Below are 21822 nucleotides of genomic sequence, written 5' to 3' on the forward strand. Positions count from 1 at the left end.
AAATCCAAACCCAATTATATACTATTTAAACTCGTCTTATAGGTTTTGATCAGATCAAGTAGTCACAAAAATTCGATTCATTGTAATCCCTAATCTTATAATTTTTAAGCGTTTTCTCCTTTTATATATATATATATATAATTTATGAATTTAAAATACATCTATAAAGTTATTTTCTGAAAATAATTTGATATATAAAACTAATACTTCCAAAAAAATTCTCCTAAAAAAAACATGAACAAAAACTTAATCAAGACCAACAAAAACTTAATCTAGACCACCATGCTTCCACAGTGTTACGATAATAATATACAATCAAGCCCAACATGCAATAATAATATATAATGAGAGAGTCAAGCTCAACCTTTGAATCCACACATAATCACAACAGTAAATTCATAATATTCGGGAAGCCTAGCTCAACCCTCATACAGTTATCCATAAAATAGTTTACAGTTCCAAAATACAAAAATACACACAGTCAATACAAAGTTTTAAAATATGATAATATTAATAAATAAAAGACACATTGCAGAAAAGATAGATAGAAATAGCTCCCCATGGAACTATTGTTTAGTCACCTGAAAAAAAAAAAACATACAAACCATTACTTACTTAAAAAAAAAATAAAAATTAAGAGACATGGCTACCAAGGCTTCTACTATAGTGCAGCACCTGGGTTATATTGTCATAAAACAAATCGAATAAATATAAAATAATTTCCTTCAAATTATTTGTAAATTTTAAAATGAAATAAACTTAAAATAAAAAAAAAACTAAATAAAAATTGGGGTGTTACATCTTTATTTCATAATGACACATCCATATATACATATCTAATTATATCTATTTTATAATGACGAAATTCATCTTTTAAGCCTTAACTTTTTTTTTTCTAAATTAAGTATTTTTTTTATTGCCCCTTAAACTTTTATTATTTCTTATATTAACAATATACACATTTTCTAACTAATTCAATAAAAAAGTACTTAAATTGAACCTTACGGAAATTAAACTTTTTTTTTTCTCTCTTCCTTCCTCTCTCTCTTAGTCCCAAACGTTTTCTCTCTTTCTCTTTGTGAATTTCACCTTCTTTATCTCAACAAACCGCAATCCTTCCCACATAATCACCCGTTGCTCTTAGTCACAAATAGTACAAATTTAGAGGAAAACCTCACCTGTTGCTCTTCTGATTTTGAAATGTCCACATGCAAATTCGAGTGCTCAGCTCATGGATGTGCTTGGACCTGCCACGTCTGCCACTTGAGACCATAAAGAAGAGAAATGTTAAATTATCATAAGTGTACATAGAATCATATGAATATTAAAACAGGGCACAAGGTTCATTATATTATTATATAAAAAATACAAGCAGATAGCCCTACGTAATGAAATATTACTACCATTACAAAGATCATTTTTAATTTGTTCCTAAATAATCATTTAAAATTTAACCTATATTTCATAATAATCATTTCAATTTAATCTATATTTCATTATTATTATTATTATTATTATTATTATTATTTTTATTATTATTATTATTAAATTTGAATATATATTATTCAACAATATCATTAATTGGTTTTTGCTCTAAAAAAATTATCATAGTGTTATGTTATAGAAAATATTTTTAAATGCATTTTTTTATTAAACTTAATGAAAATAATATTCAATTTAGGACAATTTCAATTTGTTAAACATAGTACATCTACTTGGTTTAAGAAGAAGCTTATATATTGTATATAGAATGCAAGATGCTTGAAGCATAATAGAAAATGAAACAAAATTGACTAACTCTTTAAACCAAAACTATTAGAATTATTTTAAATTAGGACCATGCTCTTATATATTAATTCTCACCTGCTTTTCATATGGGATCGTTGTTTAGCTTCGGACAATATTTGATTTGAACCTCTTGAAGTGATGCCATGTTCTGCAGGCATTCTGGTAATTCTCTGAGGTTGTTACAGCGTTCAACTTTTATAACTTTTAAACTGTTGGTAGATCCTCGAATAAGCCATTGTGGAAACTCCACTAATTTTGGCAAGAATTCTAACTCTAGTTTTTGGAGGCTGAATCGAGTTGGGTATCGATTCTCTTCTCCTTCCTCCATTATCAAATCAAGGTTTTCACATCCTTCAATACAAAGAGTTTCTAATGCCGTTAGGCATTTAATACTTTGTGGCAAAGATTTCAAGCTTCTACAATAACGGACGATCAATCTTCGAAGCTTTTTTAGGCCTTGCATGTCTTCAAACAAATATTCTAGTTTATCACACCAGCTAATGAACAAAGATTGAAGAGACTTCAAGCAACCTACTCCACCTGTTGGTAAATACTTTTGATTCATAGTTATCCAAAGAAATCTAAGGTTAATCATGTACTTTATATCAATGTTAATTTTCTATCAAAGCCATATGAGTTGATGCATTGTCCATATGTCAAAAGTATAAAATAATATTTAACAACTGTGCTGACGGCGTACCAACAATTATAAAATTATAAAATTAAAAATAATGCATTGTCCATATGAGTTGAGGTCCATCGCTACATGTTGAAAATTATAAAATTAAAAATGAAAAATTATTACCAACAATAACTATCTGCCGATAATTAGTGAGAACTAACGTAGAACGCGGTCAATGATTACCGGAGGCAAAGCCAGGAAATTTCTTTAAGATGCTAAGTAATAATAGAGCTAGTTCAATTTAACTACTTATTTTATATATACATATATATGAAATATTTTTATTAATTTACAATAAATTTTCATTAAAATTAATAAAAAAATAAAATTAAAGTCAATTTTATTTTTTTTAAATTAATATATATATAAAAGAGTTTCAGTAATTATGTAATTTATTTTTCTAAAAAATTATATAATATATTTATAAAATTTTGCTGTTAATTTTTCAAACATAAATAAAATTTTAAGATGTATAAAAAAAATTTATGTTTAAATTCTATTAGTAGCATAAATAGCAAGAAAAATGCTTTTAATTTGTAATTATTATTTTAATATTTTAAATATATTAAAACAATTGTAAAATATTTTGATTCTTCAAATTTATTTTTGAAATTAATTTTTTTTACAATTCTTTAAAATTTTAATCATTAAAAATTTAATATATTAAGATATGTATATTGATTTATATATAATTATTTACATATACTTAAAATTGACTAATTAGATAAATGACTCTATTAAATAAATTTTTTAGCTCTATCATTGGGTTAATGTAAAATAGAAAATTAATTTTAAAAAATTAATTACAATCATTGTTTATATATTTTGAAGAAATCAATATTATGTATTTAAAAAAAATATTATAATAGAGTATAATTAAATTTAAGAAAACAAAATTAAGAGTGATAATATTATAAAAAAATTATTGAATATATGATAAAAATAAAAAAAAATCAAATATTTTACATTATTTACATCATTTGCATCATAATAAAGCAATAAAAATTATTTGAGAGGCCAATAATTCAAATAAAAAACCTTTTTTAAGAATATATATATATATATATATATATATATATATATATATATATATGTTTATCAATTAATGACTATCCACGTGTAAAGCAAATGTAATAAAAATTATATATAGCACTATTAAAACAATTTTGCTATAATTCCACTTGCAGTCTTGCAATTAAATTATCCAAAAATAAAAATATTAAAAGCACTTTAAAAATTGTTTGACCATTATAATTAAATGGTAGAAGTTAAGGGAAAGAGGAAAAAAAAAAAAAAGGCAGTCAGAAAGTGAGATGTAATAGTTCTGAAGGAAGTATCAGAAATGTATAAAGAAAAATGAAGTGAAATCCTGATGAATTGTAGAGAAATAATGTCTTAGTATTATGCTCCAAAAGGCGAAACTCAGTTTTTCTTCAGTAGTGATTGTGACAACAAGCATTCTTATATTGATTTTTTTTTTATTATTTGACAGTAATAATTATATTTAAATTTTAAAAGGTTAAAATAAAATTTTAAATCCGTATAAGCTTTATTTAATAAAATTAATTACACTTTTAAAAGAAAATTTAAAATATTTTATATACACTAATAATTAAAAAAAAATAAGTTAAAAATTTTACTAAACCGAGTCTCAAATATTTTACGAGCGGCTTGATTTGTTTACACTCCTATGCCTACCTACACTTTGAAAATGATGAGAAATTTTCTTTTTTACATTTTATTATTTTTAATTTATAATTTAATTTTTTTTCAATTTATATAAATAATTTAAAAATATTTATAGTTAGTTTTTTCTCAAAAATTATTTAATTTTAAAAACTACTTTATGACACAAATATAAACTATTATATGATAAAGTTATATTAATTATTTTGATTGATATTTAAAAATGTTTTTAGGATTTCAAAATTTGTTGTTACATGTGTGATTAATTGTAACTTTTAATTATTAATGGTTAATATCTTAATGATTAAGAACAATACATTAATTAGTAACCTTTAATATGTATATTAGATTGAAAGAAAAATATACTTTCTTTATTTTAATACCAATAAACATAATACATTGAAAGTATATATATATGTATAATTTATTTATATTCAATTTAATTAGTTATTAAAAGTACTAATTTTTTTACAATAAAATTAACTTTAATGATAAATTTTGGTTGAAATAATAATTATTAGTAATAAATATCTTATTTATCTCAAAATATGTGTTTTTAAAAGATAAAATTGCAGTAGTGTCACCCTTTTAAGGTCTCATTCTTGCACTCAAGCTGAATGGTGCAACTTTCTCACTTGGTGCAGCTTCTGTAGCAGTTTTATAAGTATGTTAAAATGAAAAAAAAAAAAAAAATGAAGATTACAAACGTAGCCATATCTCAAGTATTGAGAAACCACTACCTTTTACTCCATTGAAATGTTGCCATCAAATTGGTTGAAACTATCACCTTACACTTATTTAAGTTAGTAGTTTGTAGTCTCTTGCAAAAATATAATCAAACTACTCCATTGACTTATTGTTATGATTTAAGCATATATGGTAGTGATTTTCATCTCTTACCTTAGATCTATTATGTATTAGTGTGGGTAACTTTTCCTGGACTTATCCTAGTCTAATTTGTTGTTTTTTTCCCTATTTGTTTTTCAATAATAATAATAATAATAATAATAATAATAATAATAATAATAATAATAATAATTTGTAATATTATTAGCTCTTTTTTAATTTATTATAATATTGAATTTTATTTTAATTATATGAATAAATGATTTAATATGTAAATTTATTAATGTATATTAAATCATAACATAAAACAATTGAATAAAATAAGTATAACATTTTTATTATTTAAACCAGCCATTCTTAAATTCATAAATTATATATAAAACATCAAATAATTGAATTTCAAACCCAAGCGATTGTAACACCCTTTATCCGTCTACTGTATAGCCAAGCAAGAAGTGCCACATTCGGTGTCGGAGTACCCTATCTTGTTTTATCATATCTATTGTAAACTTTTGATGTCATTTAAAACATGTATTCTATGTTTAGAATTTTTTATTTTATTTTATATCTTATTTTTGTAGAGACCCGGACAGAGCCTCCCCTGTTTTATTAGCATCTGGCGAGTTTCCACTAATCACCTGTTAACATGTTCATATTCATTTCACACATTTCAATATCATATTCTCTTTTATCATATCATTCAAAACTATTTATGAGATCTCAAAATGAAGTATCATCTATTGCATTCATATGAAAATTCATAGATAATAAATTACAAGTTTTCATTTCAATCTCAAGTTTAATTACAAGTCCAAAATGAAATACATCATGACTAGACATAATGAACCAAAATACTAGTATATACATGGGCCCTACCAAAATACAAAAGACTGGTGTGGTGACTCTGGTTGGTAGCAGATTTGGTCGGAACTCTGTCGGAACACTACTGTGACAGCTGCTGATTTTCAGTACCTACGTGATGGAAAACCAACGCGCTAAGCATAACGCTTAGTGGTGCATAATTTATAATAACAACAATTAAACAATTGAATTAATATATGCAAATCATAATTTCTGGGTCTTTTACATTTTTATTGCTCTTTGGAACACAATTAACATTATCGAGATCTTTTATGATTACTTATTGTATTTTAAGTCTTAATTAATTTTTATCAGTGCCCAAAAAACTTATAACAAATTATAAAAGTTGGATGCACAAGTGTATACTGGTTAGATAGCCATATGTCTGTCCAGTATACATCTGTCAGGCACAAGGCCAGCTGTTGGGCACAAGACCCGCTGTCAGGCTATTAGTAGTATGCCCTAGAGCATATCATTTAGTATGTATCTTGTACATGTTTTTATAAATAAAAGGCATTTCCACTTTTCCGTTTACATAATATATTTATGTGTAATAGAAAAGGTCCATTGATATTTTGTTAGAAATTCTATTCTTAAGTTGTTAAGAATATGAGTGACATTATTTCTAGTACAAAGTATCATAAATAGGTTCACAATCGAGGATACTTCACAATAAGGACATGACTTATTCAGAAAGATTGTATTCATATTTGTTCCCAAGTTATTTATATGATATATAAATAAGATGGAATGGTGAGTCTCATGCCATATGACAAACATGATAGGCACTTATACATGATAAGTAGGTTGAACCAGTGACACTTATGACAAGCACATGGAGTTTACTCTTGTCAATGTATTGTCATAAATCATATCAGTGCATATAATCTTTAGACCTGAGATAGCACAGTTATCTTGTATATAGATGGTTTGAGTTTGATACTGGTTTCATACTTGTACTGTGTATGGGTATATGGGCATGTGTTGGCTCCTACTAGTTATATATGGAGGTAGGTGTTGATCAAGATGGAATCTGTTCCTCTAAGTAAATAGGGATAAAATCCTATGTTCATTTAATTGTTCTTGATGTTTCAAGTTCTTAGCCAGGACAGATAGATTTAATCAGAAAAGAATTTCTGATGAGAAAATCTTTTTAATCAAGAACTAGAATTAAAATAGAACATAATATTCATAGCAAATGGGGTTTGACATAAACCATGACTCCAGCTTGAATTGGGATTTTGTAATAGAGAGATTCTAGTACATGGTAACATATGATTATAAGTTTATTTAAGGTAAACCTTATTATTGATTGGGTGGCCATGGCATGCTATGCTAGGTGTTAACCATAGTCTATGAGGTGCATAAAATGATTTAGAGAAATCATTTATGGTAAGAAAGAGTTCTGATGATATTAAGAGTTGATATAATGTCTCATTGCATATTAGTGATGAGCCTAGCAAGTCACACACATACACAAGTAATCACCAAATTAAATATGATTTAATTAATTAATTAAAGAGTTTAATTAATTAATTAAATAGGTTTAGTTTGCAATTAGATTGCAAAGTCCCTAGCATGACTTGAAACCAAATCTAGGTTATTGGATGTATAGTATAAGTTAAATTTATATTTAAAGTGTTTAAATATGAATTTAATTAATGAGAAATTAATTCATAGAGATTAATTAATTAATTTATATTTGTTAGAAGAAGAGAAATAATTATTTTGGGTTGAGAACTCAAAATTAAGACACAGGGGCATTTTGGTCATTTCACAGGGTGACATGTGGCACCATGAGATGGTGACACATGGCACTACACATAAGCTTGCCAAATGTCTTTTAATCATGTAAGATGATTAAAATTAAGATTAAATATAGGTTTGACACTTGGCACAATGTAATTGGGTCAATTAAACCTAAAACCAATCAGAAGGTGATATGTGGCAAGGGTTTTAAGTGATGACCTAACTATATAAGTATTGTTATGAAAGAACAAACACACAAGCTGCTGCCTCCTCTTTGTGCCGCCACCCAAAGGCTTCTCCCTTTGTCTTCTTCTTCATCTCCTGTCTATTCCAAGAGATTAGCAAACAATCTCTTGAATTAAAAATACTAGAAATTATTTCTAGTGTCCTGTTTACATCTGTAATCTCTTAAAAGGCAAAACTTAATTTTTTTAATTCATAGAAAAAGCTTTAGAAGCTGTTCAAGGGCTTCCATAGGTGAACTTTGTGACACCCCTTACCCGTGTACAATATACCCGAGTAAGTAATGCCACACGGTGTACTGGCACTCTCTAATATACCTTACTTAATTTGTGTCATGCTTTTGAAGTTAATTTATGAAATATGATTTGTTTTAACCATTTATCAAAAGTATTATTCATTTGAGGTTCCGAAGATTTTAAGGAAAATCCGGCGGAGTGCCGGCTAAAAATGGAGAAAACAGTTCTTCGGAACCTGTTAAAAACACTTCCAATATACAATTTCATTCATACTCAACTCCAATATTATCAACAAAACTCAATATCAATATCTCAATAATTTGTCAATTTCAGGTCTCAACAACCTTTTCATTTCTCAAAACATCCCTTTCTCAGGGTTCTCATATATAAACAACCATTAAATACTCAAATTAATACCATACATGACCATAAATCTTTATTATTTACATGAACCTCAAAATACATTACATAAATCCCAAATACATATGAGAAAATAAAAGTTAATTACAAAATGACAAAATGACATCTAGTGTCCTACCAATGCACTGCAGGTGACGAGGTGACACGGACAGCGAAAGCTGCGGATGGACTCACCGATCTGTGGTCTCACGGGCTCGCGATCGGGATCTCCGGTACCTCACGGCGTGGCAAAGCAACGCGCTAAGCAATAATGCTTAGTGGTGCAATAATATAATAAAAGAAAATAGCAAGAAAATAAATGTGCATAGAATGTGTATGCTTTCTTTGTTTGGTATTGATATATTCATTGTTTCATTAACGTTGTTCACTTTAATTCATTTGGTTGCCCAAGTAACCTACACTAGGCAATCGGATGGATAACGGTAGTGGCGCTGGGTACCTAGTACCTCGGGCCGTCACACCATCGGTCACATATGTATCTCCGGTGTGCAGCAATGGCTAACAAGTGTAAATAATATCAGGCACAAGGCCAAGTCTCAATACAAAGTCAGAATGGCTAAAAGCCATGAAATCACAGAATGGCATTTTTGCCATGTGCAGTACTGCTAACTGAACCCTATTGGCATGCCAAACTATCCAAACCAATCTTGTTAGGTATACTAGGGCATTTGAAACTCTTAAATTTGTCAACTTGTGAATTTCAACTTTTTTGGTGTCACTATTCATCATTGGTCAACAAAAATGTTGACTTTTAGAATAAAAATGTGTACATCAACTTTGGCACTCCCAACATACCACATTTGGTGTTTAAAACTTGTTGGCATTAAGTGTTTTTACCATTTCTAAACATTAAACCAAAGGAGCAGATTTTTCAGATTTTGTACCATAACTTCACTGTTCCATTGGACACTGTTACTGTTGGAATTTGAAGAAATGTAAAACATAAAAGTTGTTCCTTATTTTTTCTAGTTGAATTTCCTTTTTTGAATCACTCTATTTGGAGTTTTGTAGCTCCAGATATGGCTCAAAAACCCAAGCTGTCCGGATATGCAGTCTGCAGAAATTTACCATATCTACAGTGCATGAACAGTGACTTGAGTCACTTGGTTGAATGGGTTCTGGCCATAATTTGGGGTAGGTTCCTTCATGAAAGTTGTTTGTCTATGTCTTAACTTGTTGCTGTAAAATTTCAGACCAATTGACCAAATCTACAGTGACTTATGGCCAAATGAACAGTTACTGTTCATTTGGTCAATTCTGCAGAGGCAGTTTCAGGGTTCCGGATTGGGGCTAAGTTTTGGTCCTCTTGCTTTGGTCTTTTGGGCATGGTTTCTTCAGCAAAAATGTGCCATTATAAGCCTAATTTCATGTCCAATTGGCCAAACTTCAATTGGACTACCACTGCCCAAGTTATGGCAGTGCAAAAGGGACTGAAATTTCAGTCCCTATGCTGCTGTCCATAGGGCAGCTTGCAACCTCAATTTGCAACCTCATTTTTCAGTCCATTTGTTAGTCAAATTACCTAAAATGGTCACTAATTGACCATTAAAATGTCCTCTAACAATTTCCTAAGCAAACCCTAATTTTTGTTCAAGTCTCCAAGTTCTCAAAATTCAATTTATACATTAACTTACAATTTCAACTTAAATCATGTCCTTAAACATAAATTGAGTGAGAGAGAGTATAAATTAGGCACTAACCTTAGGAGGGCAGAATTTTCCCTTCACTTTCCTTCACTTTCTTTAATTTTCTTGGCAGCCAAACACTCTAGCAAGGTTGGGTGACAAATTTTTGTGAAGGACTTTATAGAATTTGGGGTGAGAAATCCTTTGATTGAAGGTATGAGAAGATGAAAGTTATGGAGGAAGAAGGAGAGAATTTCGGCTGGCTGAAGAGGAAGGATAAAAACCAGAAATTTTTGGTCCACTTTCCCTCTTTTAATTGTTTTAAGAAAGGTTGTTAAATGGTGATTGGTGGGAGGTATGTTAATGACATCATGTGATGTCATTATTCCAATTTTCTTTCATTTTTCTTTTCTTTTCTTTTCTACTCATTTTCAATTTAATTTCTAGTAATGTTTATTCATATTTTATGTTATATTAATTATTTACTCAACTGGACAAGTCGGCCAAAAATCACCTCGGAAGGCGAAATGACCAAAATGCCCTCCGTTTGGCTTAACGGGCCAAAATTGTCTGTACCGATTGAAAAATTTTTCTAGGTATTTTCTTGGCATTCTAATGCCATGGGAACCTCAATTACCCTTTTCTGGAGTCCCAAAAATTATTTTATAATTTTTCCCCCGGGTCTAGGGCTCCTCGTTGCGAGAACCGCAACTTCCCTCCGGTTACCCATCGCTTGGGCACCGGCTCGTTTTGCTTGGTTGTATTTTATTTCTAAAATTTTTACTAAATTTTTCTTATTAATATTTGAGTTAATTATGGTTCCTGACTTTAGTTTAAATATTTTTCCGGACATTCTAGCTGTCCGGACCGACACCGGTCACCGGAACAGTAGGATGTACGGAGTGGTTATCGGGAGGGTGTTACAACTCTTCCCCTCTAATTTAAATTTCGTCCTCGAAATTTACCTGATGCAAACAGTTGAGGGAACTGTTGCCTCATCGTCTCTTCACTTTCCCAAGTTGCCTCCTCGGTGTTGTGGTGCCTCCAAAGCACTTTCACCAATGGAATTTGCTTGTTTCTCAACTCTTTCACTTCCCGAGCCAAGATCCGTAGAGGTTCTTCTTCGTATGTCAAATCCGGCCGTATTTCAATTTCTTCTCTGGAGATGACATGTGAAGGATCTGAGCGGTATCGTCTGAGCATGGATACATGGAACACATTGTGGATCTTATGCAGCTCTGGTGGCAAAGCTAGCCTATAGGCCACTGGACCCACACGTTCAATGACTTCATATGGGCCAATGAACCTAGGGCTTAACTTACCTTTCCTTCCAAACCTCAATACCTTCTTCCATGGTGACACCTTGAGGAACACTTTGTCGCCAACCACATATTCTATTTCTTTCCTCTTCAGGGCGGAGTACCGGCTAAAAATGGAGAAAACCGTTCTTCAGAACCTTAAATGAATAATACTTTTGATAAATGGCTTAAACAAATTGTATTTCATAAATTATATGCAAAAGCATGATATAAATTAATTGAGGAATATTAGAGTGTGCCGGTACACCGTGTGGCATTACTTACTCGGGTATACTGTACACGGGTAAGGGGTGTCACAAACTTGGTGTGGACAAGCTAGAGGGACAACATTTAGTGTCCTAAAGATGCATCTCAAAGGTACAAATACGCTGCAGTGCATCAAGAGGTTAGTGCACTTGTTCTTGTTCTAATCTAGGGTTCTAAAATTAATCTGATTAATTCTAAAATCTTAAATGGTAAATACAGATCCAAAAACATATTAAAAGAGTTTTAATATGTTGTTTATCATTGAAATCAAATAGATAAAAATAAATCTTGCATGATGCATGTGACCCTAGGTGAAAATTTTTGAATTCAATGATATAAACTTGTGTTTTTCATGTTTTCGCTCCTTCACAGGCTTGTAAAGCCAGAAATAAAGTTAGGCACAATGGCTAATGGATAGGCATATAGCCTGTAAAATAATCATATCAGACATATATTGTCAGTTCATGATTTTCTCTGTAAGCAGTACTGCTATCTGTGGTCTCTAATTGGTATACCAATCGAACCAACTATATACATATAAGCCTAGGCATACTTTAGGAAAATTAGTACTATTAAGCACTTATAGTTTTATTATTTCATGCTATGTACTATTAAAGGTTCATAACATATTTTATTTCACTTCATGTACTACCTATGCTTTATACCATTTCCATATTATTATAATGGGAACATAGGTCCCAAGCACTTATTCGTATAACTTATGTATTTATCACTCTCATTATTTTATGTCATGTACTATACATATTTATAGTATTGTTATTTCATATATGATAGAAACATAGTTTCCAAGTGTATTTTCCTATGACTCATGTGTTTAGCAAACCATTTAAGTAAATTTACATTTTATGTATCAACTAATTTCATGTCATCTTGTAGTGGGAAAGTAGGTCCCACATAGCTATTTTATGTAATTTAGCATGTAGAGACTTATTAGGGATAAGTCCTTACTAAAAACAATTTAATTCAAAAACCTTTCTTTAGGTTCAGTTTCACTGTTTTGACTTTACATATCACGTTGAGCAATTACACATTATTACTTATTTCTTTGAAATGTATATATCACTTTATAGTGGAAAAATAGGTCCCACATACCCTTTTATGTGGTTTAGTGTTTAATGGCTTGTTAGGGTTAAATTCCTACCATAAGATAATTTATCTCATGGACCTTTCTTTGGTTTTAGTTTTTGTGTCTTACTTTTACCTATCCATATGATCAGTTTGTAGCCACTGTTTGGCCACACTTCCTTTATGGAAGTTGTTCCTCTATGTCTTATCTTTATTTTCCCTTTTGAATCATGTCAATTTAATTTTTAGAACCCAAGTTATGGTCGGATGACCATAACTGACTCATTCCCAAATTCTAGTTCCTTAACTAGGCAGCTTTTGGACTTAAATTTTACCTAATTAATGGAATAGGTTGCAGTCACTTTTAGACATGGTGATCTTCATAAAAATTGTTGCCCTATGTCTTATGATCATTGAGAAATTTGTATAACAAATTTTCAAGTTTTGTGGAATTATTTATGGCCAATTAACTGACCAGGGTTCATGTACCCTGTGCCAACAGGGGCTCAGTTCAGGACAGTGATTGTAGGTCACTTTTTGAGATTCTTAAATTCATAATTTGAGGAAGGTTCCTGAAACAAAGTTGCAGCCTTGTTTCTCAGTTTTCTAGAAAGGTATGGCTCATCTCAATTGGATTTTTCTAGTGGGAGTTATGATTAAAAGAGTATTCTAGGGTCAAGTGAGGTTTGGTCAGATTCTAGGTTTTGATGCAATAAATTGTTCTAACTATTTGACCTAGTTCTCTTGATTTCTGGGTTTTGGCCAAGATACCAATTTTGTAGGTATGTTTCTTATGGATATTTTGCCACTATTTTCACTACATTTGAGTTCTTGTAGACCAAGTTATGGCCATTTTGCCAAAACTGGTAGGGTAAGTTCATGTCCAGAAATTTCTGGGCAACACAGGTCTAGACAGTTTTGTAACCCAATTTGGGTTAGCAATTTGGCTTGGTTCTTGGCATTTCTAGGTTTGGTGGTCTTCATAAAAATTATAGCCCTATATCTAAGCTTTCCAATGGTATCAAATTTAGGTCATTTGGACCAGTATAGAGGGAGTTATGACCAAATGAATATGTACTGTTTATTTGGTCATTTTCTGGGTTTTGTGTAGGGTCATCCAGATTTGGTTCAGTGTTTAGGTCAAGTTTTGGACAGAAATTGGGCATGGTTTCTTTATGGAAAATGGGCTATTTTGGGTCTAGTTTCACCTCCAATTGGCCTCATGCCAATTGGAGCAACACATAATTAGTTATGGTTCATCAAATACACTGGACTCATGGAGTCCCAAACCTGCAGAAAATGGCACTCCCAATATTCAATCTCCTCCAACTTCCTTACTTCAATTTGACATTCAAGGCACTTCTAAATATCATCAACACATCTCAACAATCCCGATTGTAAGGTATAATACAAAAGTACCCAAGTTAGGTTAAACCCTAACTCACAATTTCAACCTCATGAAACTTCAATGTAAATCAACTTCTAATACTTATAAATGCATCAATCAACATCACTAAATCACTTTATATACACTAAAGTCAGCAAAGATCATCACTCACCATGGGTACCAAAAATTCACTCCCCTCATAACTCACCAATTTCTTTTAGTTTCTTACAAATTTCACTTCATTTTAACCTTAACTTAAGGATTAATAAAGGAAGAAAGGAAGATTAGGCACTAACCTCTTGTGACCCAACTTCAAACTTCAACTTTTCTTCTTCTAATGGGTATCTAAAGCTTCCTTATGGAGTGGGGAGGATTTTTAATGAAGAGGACTAGGGGATTTGGTGGATAAATGAAGAGAAACTCAAGCTCAAAGCTTAAGCAAAAATGGTGGAGGGGAGAGAACAATGGAAACGGCAAGTAGAGAGAAGAGAAAGATGAAAAAGACTTGTGGTTGGTGAATTTTTGTCTCTTGTGTCTTATATATATTCTATAATTATTGTACTTTAATTTTTTTTAAATGCAATAAGTCTATTTCTTCTCTTTTCTTTTCTTTCCTTTTCTTTTCTTTTTTTTTTCTTCTTTCTCTTCTCATTTTCCAAATTCAAATTCATAAATTTAATTTATGTTAATTATTTTATTTCCTAATTTTAATTTGACATTTAGGTCAAAATTCCCTTCATGGTGCTCATCGGATTATTTTTATTATTTTATACCAATTAATAAATTCTCTAAATTTTATTTTATTTCTCAAAAATTTTTCCTATATTTTTTTTAATATTTATTTCATTAATTTATGCCTCCTCACTATAGTTTAAGTGTAGTTCCAGACATCCTAACTATCCGAACAGACATTAGTCGTCAGAACAGTAAAATGTACGGACCACCTACGGTGAGGGCGTTACAGCGATTATAGTGTAATGGTGAACATGCACTATACCCTATAAGTTGGTCAAGTGTTCATTCCATAGAATTGATAACCTGAGTGTTCATTCCATAGAATTGATAACCTGAGAAGGACCTCACTTTGTATGTCTAGTGCTCAAAGGGAATTAGTTTTCCATCAATGTAAAATAGAGATTGGGGATACCCTAGTAATGCACCTAAAAATGCAATTGAATTTAAGGTACATTTATAGTACTATTAATTAAGTTTCACATTTAGGTCTTGTCGTTAGTTTTCCAAGTTACATCACCATCTCCAATCAAGACGCCAGTTATGAGCAGTAATGGTGATCTAATTGAAATAAATTAATATTTCAATTATTTTAATAAAATAATTTTTTAAGGATAATGGTGAATAGTTAATATTTAGGGTAAACTATAATAAAGTCCTTAAGGTTTAGCACAACCCACAAGTTAGTTGCTAATATAAGTTTGGATGACAATTCAGTCCCTAAAATTTAAATTTATTAAAAAGTTAGTTCTTCTATTAAAATGACTATCAACTTATCGTTAGTGATAGGTGAAATGTCAAAATTGCCCCCTTGATTTGGGAAAAGAAAAAGAAGACAAAAAGCTTTTTTAAACCCCTTGATAATTACTTTTAGAGTCAAATAAATCCTTATCGATTTGGTTGATACATTTAAGCCCATGACAATTATTCTTAGAAATTAATAGGCCTTTGTTAATTTATTTGATTTATTTAAACTCCTGAAAATTACTCTTAAAGTGAAAACATTAAAAATTTGTGTTAAAAAGGCATAATCTCTTTCATGTGACTTAGACATGATGGACAGACATTTAGTTAACATCCATTTTTGTTATGCAACCTATAAGCTAAACTCCCTACTGCTCTCTCACTTACTCTTTGTATATAATTGGCGGTTCGTAACCCCTAGTGACGCGTTTTAGATGACACGCACAAATCGAGAAATGGTCTAAATTTTTCACAAATGTAATGGCCCGGCCCACTAGTGATATTGTCCGCTCTGGGCTGAAGCCCTCACGGTTTTTAAAACGCGTCACTAGGGGTTACGAACCGTCAACTTATAAACCCAGCATCTCTCTCGTGTTTTGTCGATGTGGGATTTGCCTAGGGTGTTACAATCCACCCCCCTTATGGGACTCAGCGTCCTAGCTGAGGTTTGCCCCACCATCGCCCAAGGTTGCACACGGAGTGGCTCTAATACCACAAATACAATGGCCCGGCCCACTAGTGATATTGTTCGCTCTGGGCCGAAGCCCTCACGGTTTTAAAACGCGTTACTAGGGGTTACGAACTGCCAATTTATAAACCCAGCATCTCTCCCGTGTTTTGCCGATGTGGGATTTGCCTAGGGTGTTACAATCCACCCCCCTTATAGGACTCAGCGTCCTCGCTGAGGTTTGCCCCACCATCGCTCAAGGTTGCACCAGAGCGGCTCTGATACCACAAATGTAACGGCCCGACCTACTAGTGATATTGTCCGCTCTGGGCCGAAGCCCTCACAGTTTTAAAATGCCGTGTTTTGCCGATGTGGAATTTGCCTAGGGTGTTACAATCCACCCCCCTTATGGGACTCAGCGTCCTTGCTGAGGTTTGCCCCACCATCGCCCAAGGTTGCACGCGGAGCGGCTCTGATACCACAAATGTAATGGCCCGGCCCATTAGTGATATTATCCGCTATAGGCCGAAGCCCTCACAGTTTTAAAACGCATCATTAGGGGTTACGAACCGCCAACTTATAAACCTAGCATCTCTCCCGTGTTTTGTCGATGTGGGATTTGCCTAGAGTGTTACAATCCACCCCCCTTATGGGACTCTGCGTCCTCACTGAGGTTTGCCCCACTATCATTCAAGGTTGCACGCGGAGCGCCTCTGATGCCACAAATGTAACGGCCCGACCCACTAGTGATATTGTCCGCTTTAGGCCGAAGCCCTCACGATTTTAAAACGCGTCACTAGGGGTTACGAACCACCAACTTATAAACCCAGCATCTCTCCCATGTTTTGCCGATGTGGGATTTGCCTAGGGTGTTACAATCCACCCCCCTTATGGGACTCAGCGTCCTCGCTGAGGTTTGCCCCACCATCGCTCAAGATTGCACGCGAACCCGGCTCTGATACCACAAATGTAATGGCTTGGCCCACTAGTGATATTGTCCGCTCTAGGCCGAAGCCCTCACGGTTTTTAAAACGCGTTACTAGGGGTTACAAACCGTCAACTTATAAACCCAGCATCTCTCCCGTGTCTTGCCGATGTGGGATTTGCCTAGGGTGTTACAATCTACCGCTAAAAAAAAAAAAAAATTTCCCTGAAAATCACAGAAATTAAGTAGCACATCATAGGTTCAAAATTTAGACAAAACTAGAATAGCATAATTAAAATATGCACTTGTAATATAGAGAATCCAGCAAACTCACTCTTTCAACTTGAAACTCCACAGGTTTAACTCCGTGTGTCCTACCTGTTTAATGTCGGTGTTGGTTATTTAGCTTCAACCGCGGGCAACCACAGATCTCAAGCTCAAGGTATGCTGTGCTAAGTAGGCATTTTGGAAATTGATCTCTAAGGTTGTGACAATTTATAAGATTGATAACTTTTAAACCGTCGATAGAATTTCGGATCGGCCATTGTGGAAAACGGATTAAGCTTGACAATCCATTTCAAGTTGTAGACTTCCAAGGCTGAATTGAGACGTGTGTTTAACACTTTCCCTTTCCTCTATTGACAAATTAAGATTTGTACAGTCGGTAATAACGAGAGTATCTAATGCAGTTAAAATTTCTTTCTTGGAGACAAAGAATCCAACTTTTCACAATTTTGAATAACCAAAATTTTATATGATATATGATTTTCACCAAAATTTTAGAAGTTCTCATAATTGGTTAAGTTTTTCTGTTTATATATTTATTTTTTTCATTTAAAAGGGTTATATTGCAATTTCATCTTTATGGTTAGGCAACTAAATCAATTCTTATATTTTTAAATCTATTAATGAGTTAATTTCCTATTCAAAAAGGTAGATCTTTTTTCTACTAAATACACATCAAAAGCTATTATTATTTATTGATAAATCACTATTTAACCCTTAAAGTTGGACAAAATAATAAGTCTTTTAGTAACATTTAATAAAAAAGTTTTTCAAGTTTTTATGAAAGATATCTTTCAAAAAAATTTTATTTTGAAGAATATCTTTTTTTCGAGAATTTTTTAGAAGAACAGATGCTTAGTTTTTAAAAAATTATTTATTATGCATATCAAAAAGAGGATCAAATTTCTTTTATTACTTTTAATTTTATTTAAATAAAAAAATTTCTTTGAAATTTTTATAAAAAATGTAAATACATGATATTAGATTTTTATGTAAATTAATTTATTTCTTTTGTTTTGACTTTCTTATTTTATTTTCATCTTAATTTGCGAATTTCTCAATTTGCAATAGTTTATCTCATTTTTCTTATATACTTATTTTTTTATTTTTTTCATTATTTTTATCTAAAAGAATTGAAAATTTTAAAGATAAAAAATAATATATATATATATATTATGGATTTAAAATACATCTATGAAGTTATTTTTGAAAATAATTTGATTTATAAAACTAATACTTCCAAAAAAATTCTCCTAAAAAAAAACATCAACAATAACTTAATCCTTGGAGCCAAGCTCAACCTTTGAATGCACACATAATCACAACAGTAAATCCACAATATTCGGGGAGTATAGCTCCACCCTCATACAGTTATCCATAAAACATTTTACAATTTCAAAATAAAAAAATACACACAATCAATACAGAGTTCTAAGATATGAGAGTATTATCAAATAAAAGATACACTGCAGTAAATATAGATAGAAATAGCTCCCCATAGAACTATTGTTCAGTCACCTGAAAAAAAAAAAAAAATTAAACATACAAACCATTACTTACTTAAAAAAAAAAAAAAAAAACAATTAAGAGACATGGCTGCCAAAGCTTCTACTATAGTGTAGCACCTGGGTTATGTTGTCATAAAACAAATCGAATAAATATAAAATAATTTCCTTCAAATTATTTGTAAATTTTAAAATGAAATAAAATTAAAATAAAATTAGAAGAAAACCTCACCAGTTTCACTTCTGATTTTGAAATGTCCACATGCAAACTCAAGTGCTCAACTCATGGATCTGCTTGGACCTACTACTTCTGCCTCTTGAGACCAGAAAGAAGAGAAATGTCAAATTACCATAACTGTATATAGAACCATATGAATATTCAAACGAGGAAAAAGGTTCATTATATTATTATATAAAAAATACAAGTAGATAGCCCTACGTAGTGAAATATTACTACCATTACAAAGATCAATTTTAATTTGTTACTAAATAATCATTTAAAATTTAACTTATATTTCATAATAATCATTTCAATTTAATCTATATTTCATTATTATTATTATTATTATTATTATTATTATTATTATTATTATTATTATTATTATTATTATTATTATCAAATTGAATATATATTATTCAACGGTATCATTAATTGGTTTTTATTCTAAAAAAATTATCGTAGTGTTATGTTATAGAAAATATTTTTAAATACATTTTTTTATTAAACTTAATGAAAGTAATAATCAATTTATGACAATTTCAATTTGTTAAACAGAGTACGTCTACTTGGTTTAAGAAGAAGCTTATATATATTATATATATATATATATATTGCAAGATGTTTGAAGCGTAATAGAAAATAAAACAAAATAGAGTAATTGTTTAAACGAAAACTATTAGAATTATTATAAATTATGTCTATACTCTTATATATTAATTCTCACCTGCTTTTGATATGGGATCGTTGCTTAGCTGAGGACAACCTTCGATTTCAAGCTCTTGAAGTGATGCCATGTTCTGTAAGCATTTTGGTAGTTCTCTGAGGTTGTAACAGCCTTCAACTTTCATTATTTTTAAACTGTTGGTAGATCCTTGAATAAGCCATTGTGGAAACTTCACTAATTTTGGCAAGTATCTTAACTCTAATTTTTGGAGGTTGAATTGGGTTGGGTATTGATTCTCTTCTCCTTCCTCCATTATCAAATCAAGGTTTTCACATTCAATAATATAAAGAGTTTCTAATGCTGTTAGGCATTTAATACTTTGTGGCAAAGATATCAAGCTTCTACAATAACCGATGATCAATCCTCAAAGCTTGTTTAGGCCTTGCATGTCTTCAAACAAATATTCTAGATTATGACACCAGCTGATCAACAAAAATCGAAGAGATTTCAAGCAACCTATTCCACTTGTTGGTAAATACTTTTGCTTCGTAGTTATCCAGAGAAATCTAAGGTTAATCATGTGCTTTATATCTTTGGGCAACTCTTCAAGACTCCAACATCCATATAGTAGCAGAAATTGCAAGCTTTGTAGCTTACATATGGAATCAGGGAGTCTTTCAATTAAACCATTATCAAATAAATTAAGATATTTCAAATACTTCAAATTCCCTATACTTGTTGGCAGCACTTCAAGCCTTGAAAAACTCAAATCCAAGACTCTCATATACTGAAATCTTGAGACACTTTTTAATGAACACTTCACTACTAATCCCCTCATGTCTTTCATTTATAGACCAAATGGTTCGCACACGATCCAGGTTTTGTAAGGATTCAGGAAGATCATTTGGAAGTGATTGAGGATAAGGAAAAGATATATGTCGAACACTTTTGGGAATCTGTTGAGTGCTGGTCCTCACCATTGAGCATTCATTTTGTGTGACTAATAATGCTAGATCATGTATTAGATCATGCATTTGACATTTAACATTACCACCATATTCAAAAAAATCTTGGAAGAAACATCTAGAACACAGCTCTTTAAAATAGCGCAAGCCAATATCTTCTTGTAAAAACCAAGAGAAACAGAAGAAGAAAAGTATTTGAGGCTTAGAAGAATTGTATCTTGATTTTTTAAATACAGAGATTACATTGCTTTATATAATATTTCTAAATCCTAAAAATAGCTATAACAGAAAGATAACCAAAAGATCTACAAGATTACAACAAAGATAATAATGCAGAGTATATCGGAACGGTGGTTACGTAGTTTCACTAATACCCTCCCTCAAGCTGATGGTGGAAGAGTTCGGAGCCGAAGCTTGTCACGAAGAAAAAGAAATGGTCCCTTTGCCAATGGCTTTGTAAGAATATCTGCTATCTGATCAGCAGAGCTTATAAAGCGAATAGTAATTGTGCCATTTTGAACTTGTTCTCTAACAAAATGATAGTCAAGGGCCACATGTTTTGTTCTGGAATGAAGAACAGGATTAGACGACAAGCATAACCAATTTCACATAACAGAGAACGTAGCCATAAAGCCTCAGCTGCAGCATTAGCTAAAGCTTTATATTCACTTTCAGTTGACGATCGGGCAACAGTTGGTTGCTTTTTAGAGGACCAGGAAACTAAATTTTTGCCAAAATAAATCAAATAGCCACCAGTGGAACGACGATCATCCGGACAGCCTCCCCAATCACTATCCGAAAAACAATGGAAGTGAAAATCAGCACTAGGTGTTATAAATAACCCATATTTACTTGTTCCCCGCAAGTATCGAAGCAATCTCTTAACAGTCTGCCAATGTAAGGCGTGGAGAGTGCATGAATTGTGCCAATTTGTTGTGGAG

General features: G+C 31.5%; 1 protein-coding gene across 1 annotated transcript in view; it reads right to left on the bottom strand.

Moving 5' to 3' along the window:
• Positions 1 to 310: 310 nt before the first annotated feature.
• Positions 311 to 21822, bottom strand: part of LOC110664882 (putative disease resistance protein RGA4) — a 54003-nt gene continuing 32491 nt past the window's right edge. The window contains exons 2-3 of the mRNA XM_058143831.1: positions 1179 to 1262; positions 311 to 581 (exon numbers count right to left, since the gene is read on the bottom strand). Coding sequence (XP_057999814.1) covers positions 1225 to 1262 — 38 coding nt within the window. The 3' untranslated portion in view covers positions 311 to 581; positions 1179 to 1224. The remainder of the gene's footprint in view (positions 582 to 1178; positions 1263 to 21822) is intronic.

The sequence above is a fragment of the Hevea brasiliensis genome, chromosome 3 (genome assembly GCF_030052815.1).
Source record: "Hevea brasiliensis isolate MT/VB/25A 57/8 chromosome 3, ASM3005281v1, whole genome shotgun sequence".
In the NCBI taxonomy this organism is placed as follows: Eukaryota; Viridiplantae; Streptophyta; class Magnoliopsida; order Malpighiales; family Euphorbiaceae; genus Hevea; species Hevea brasiliensis.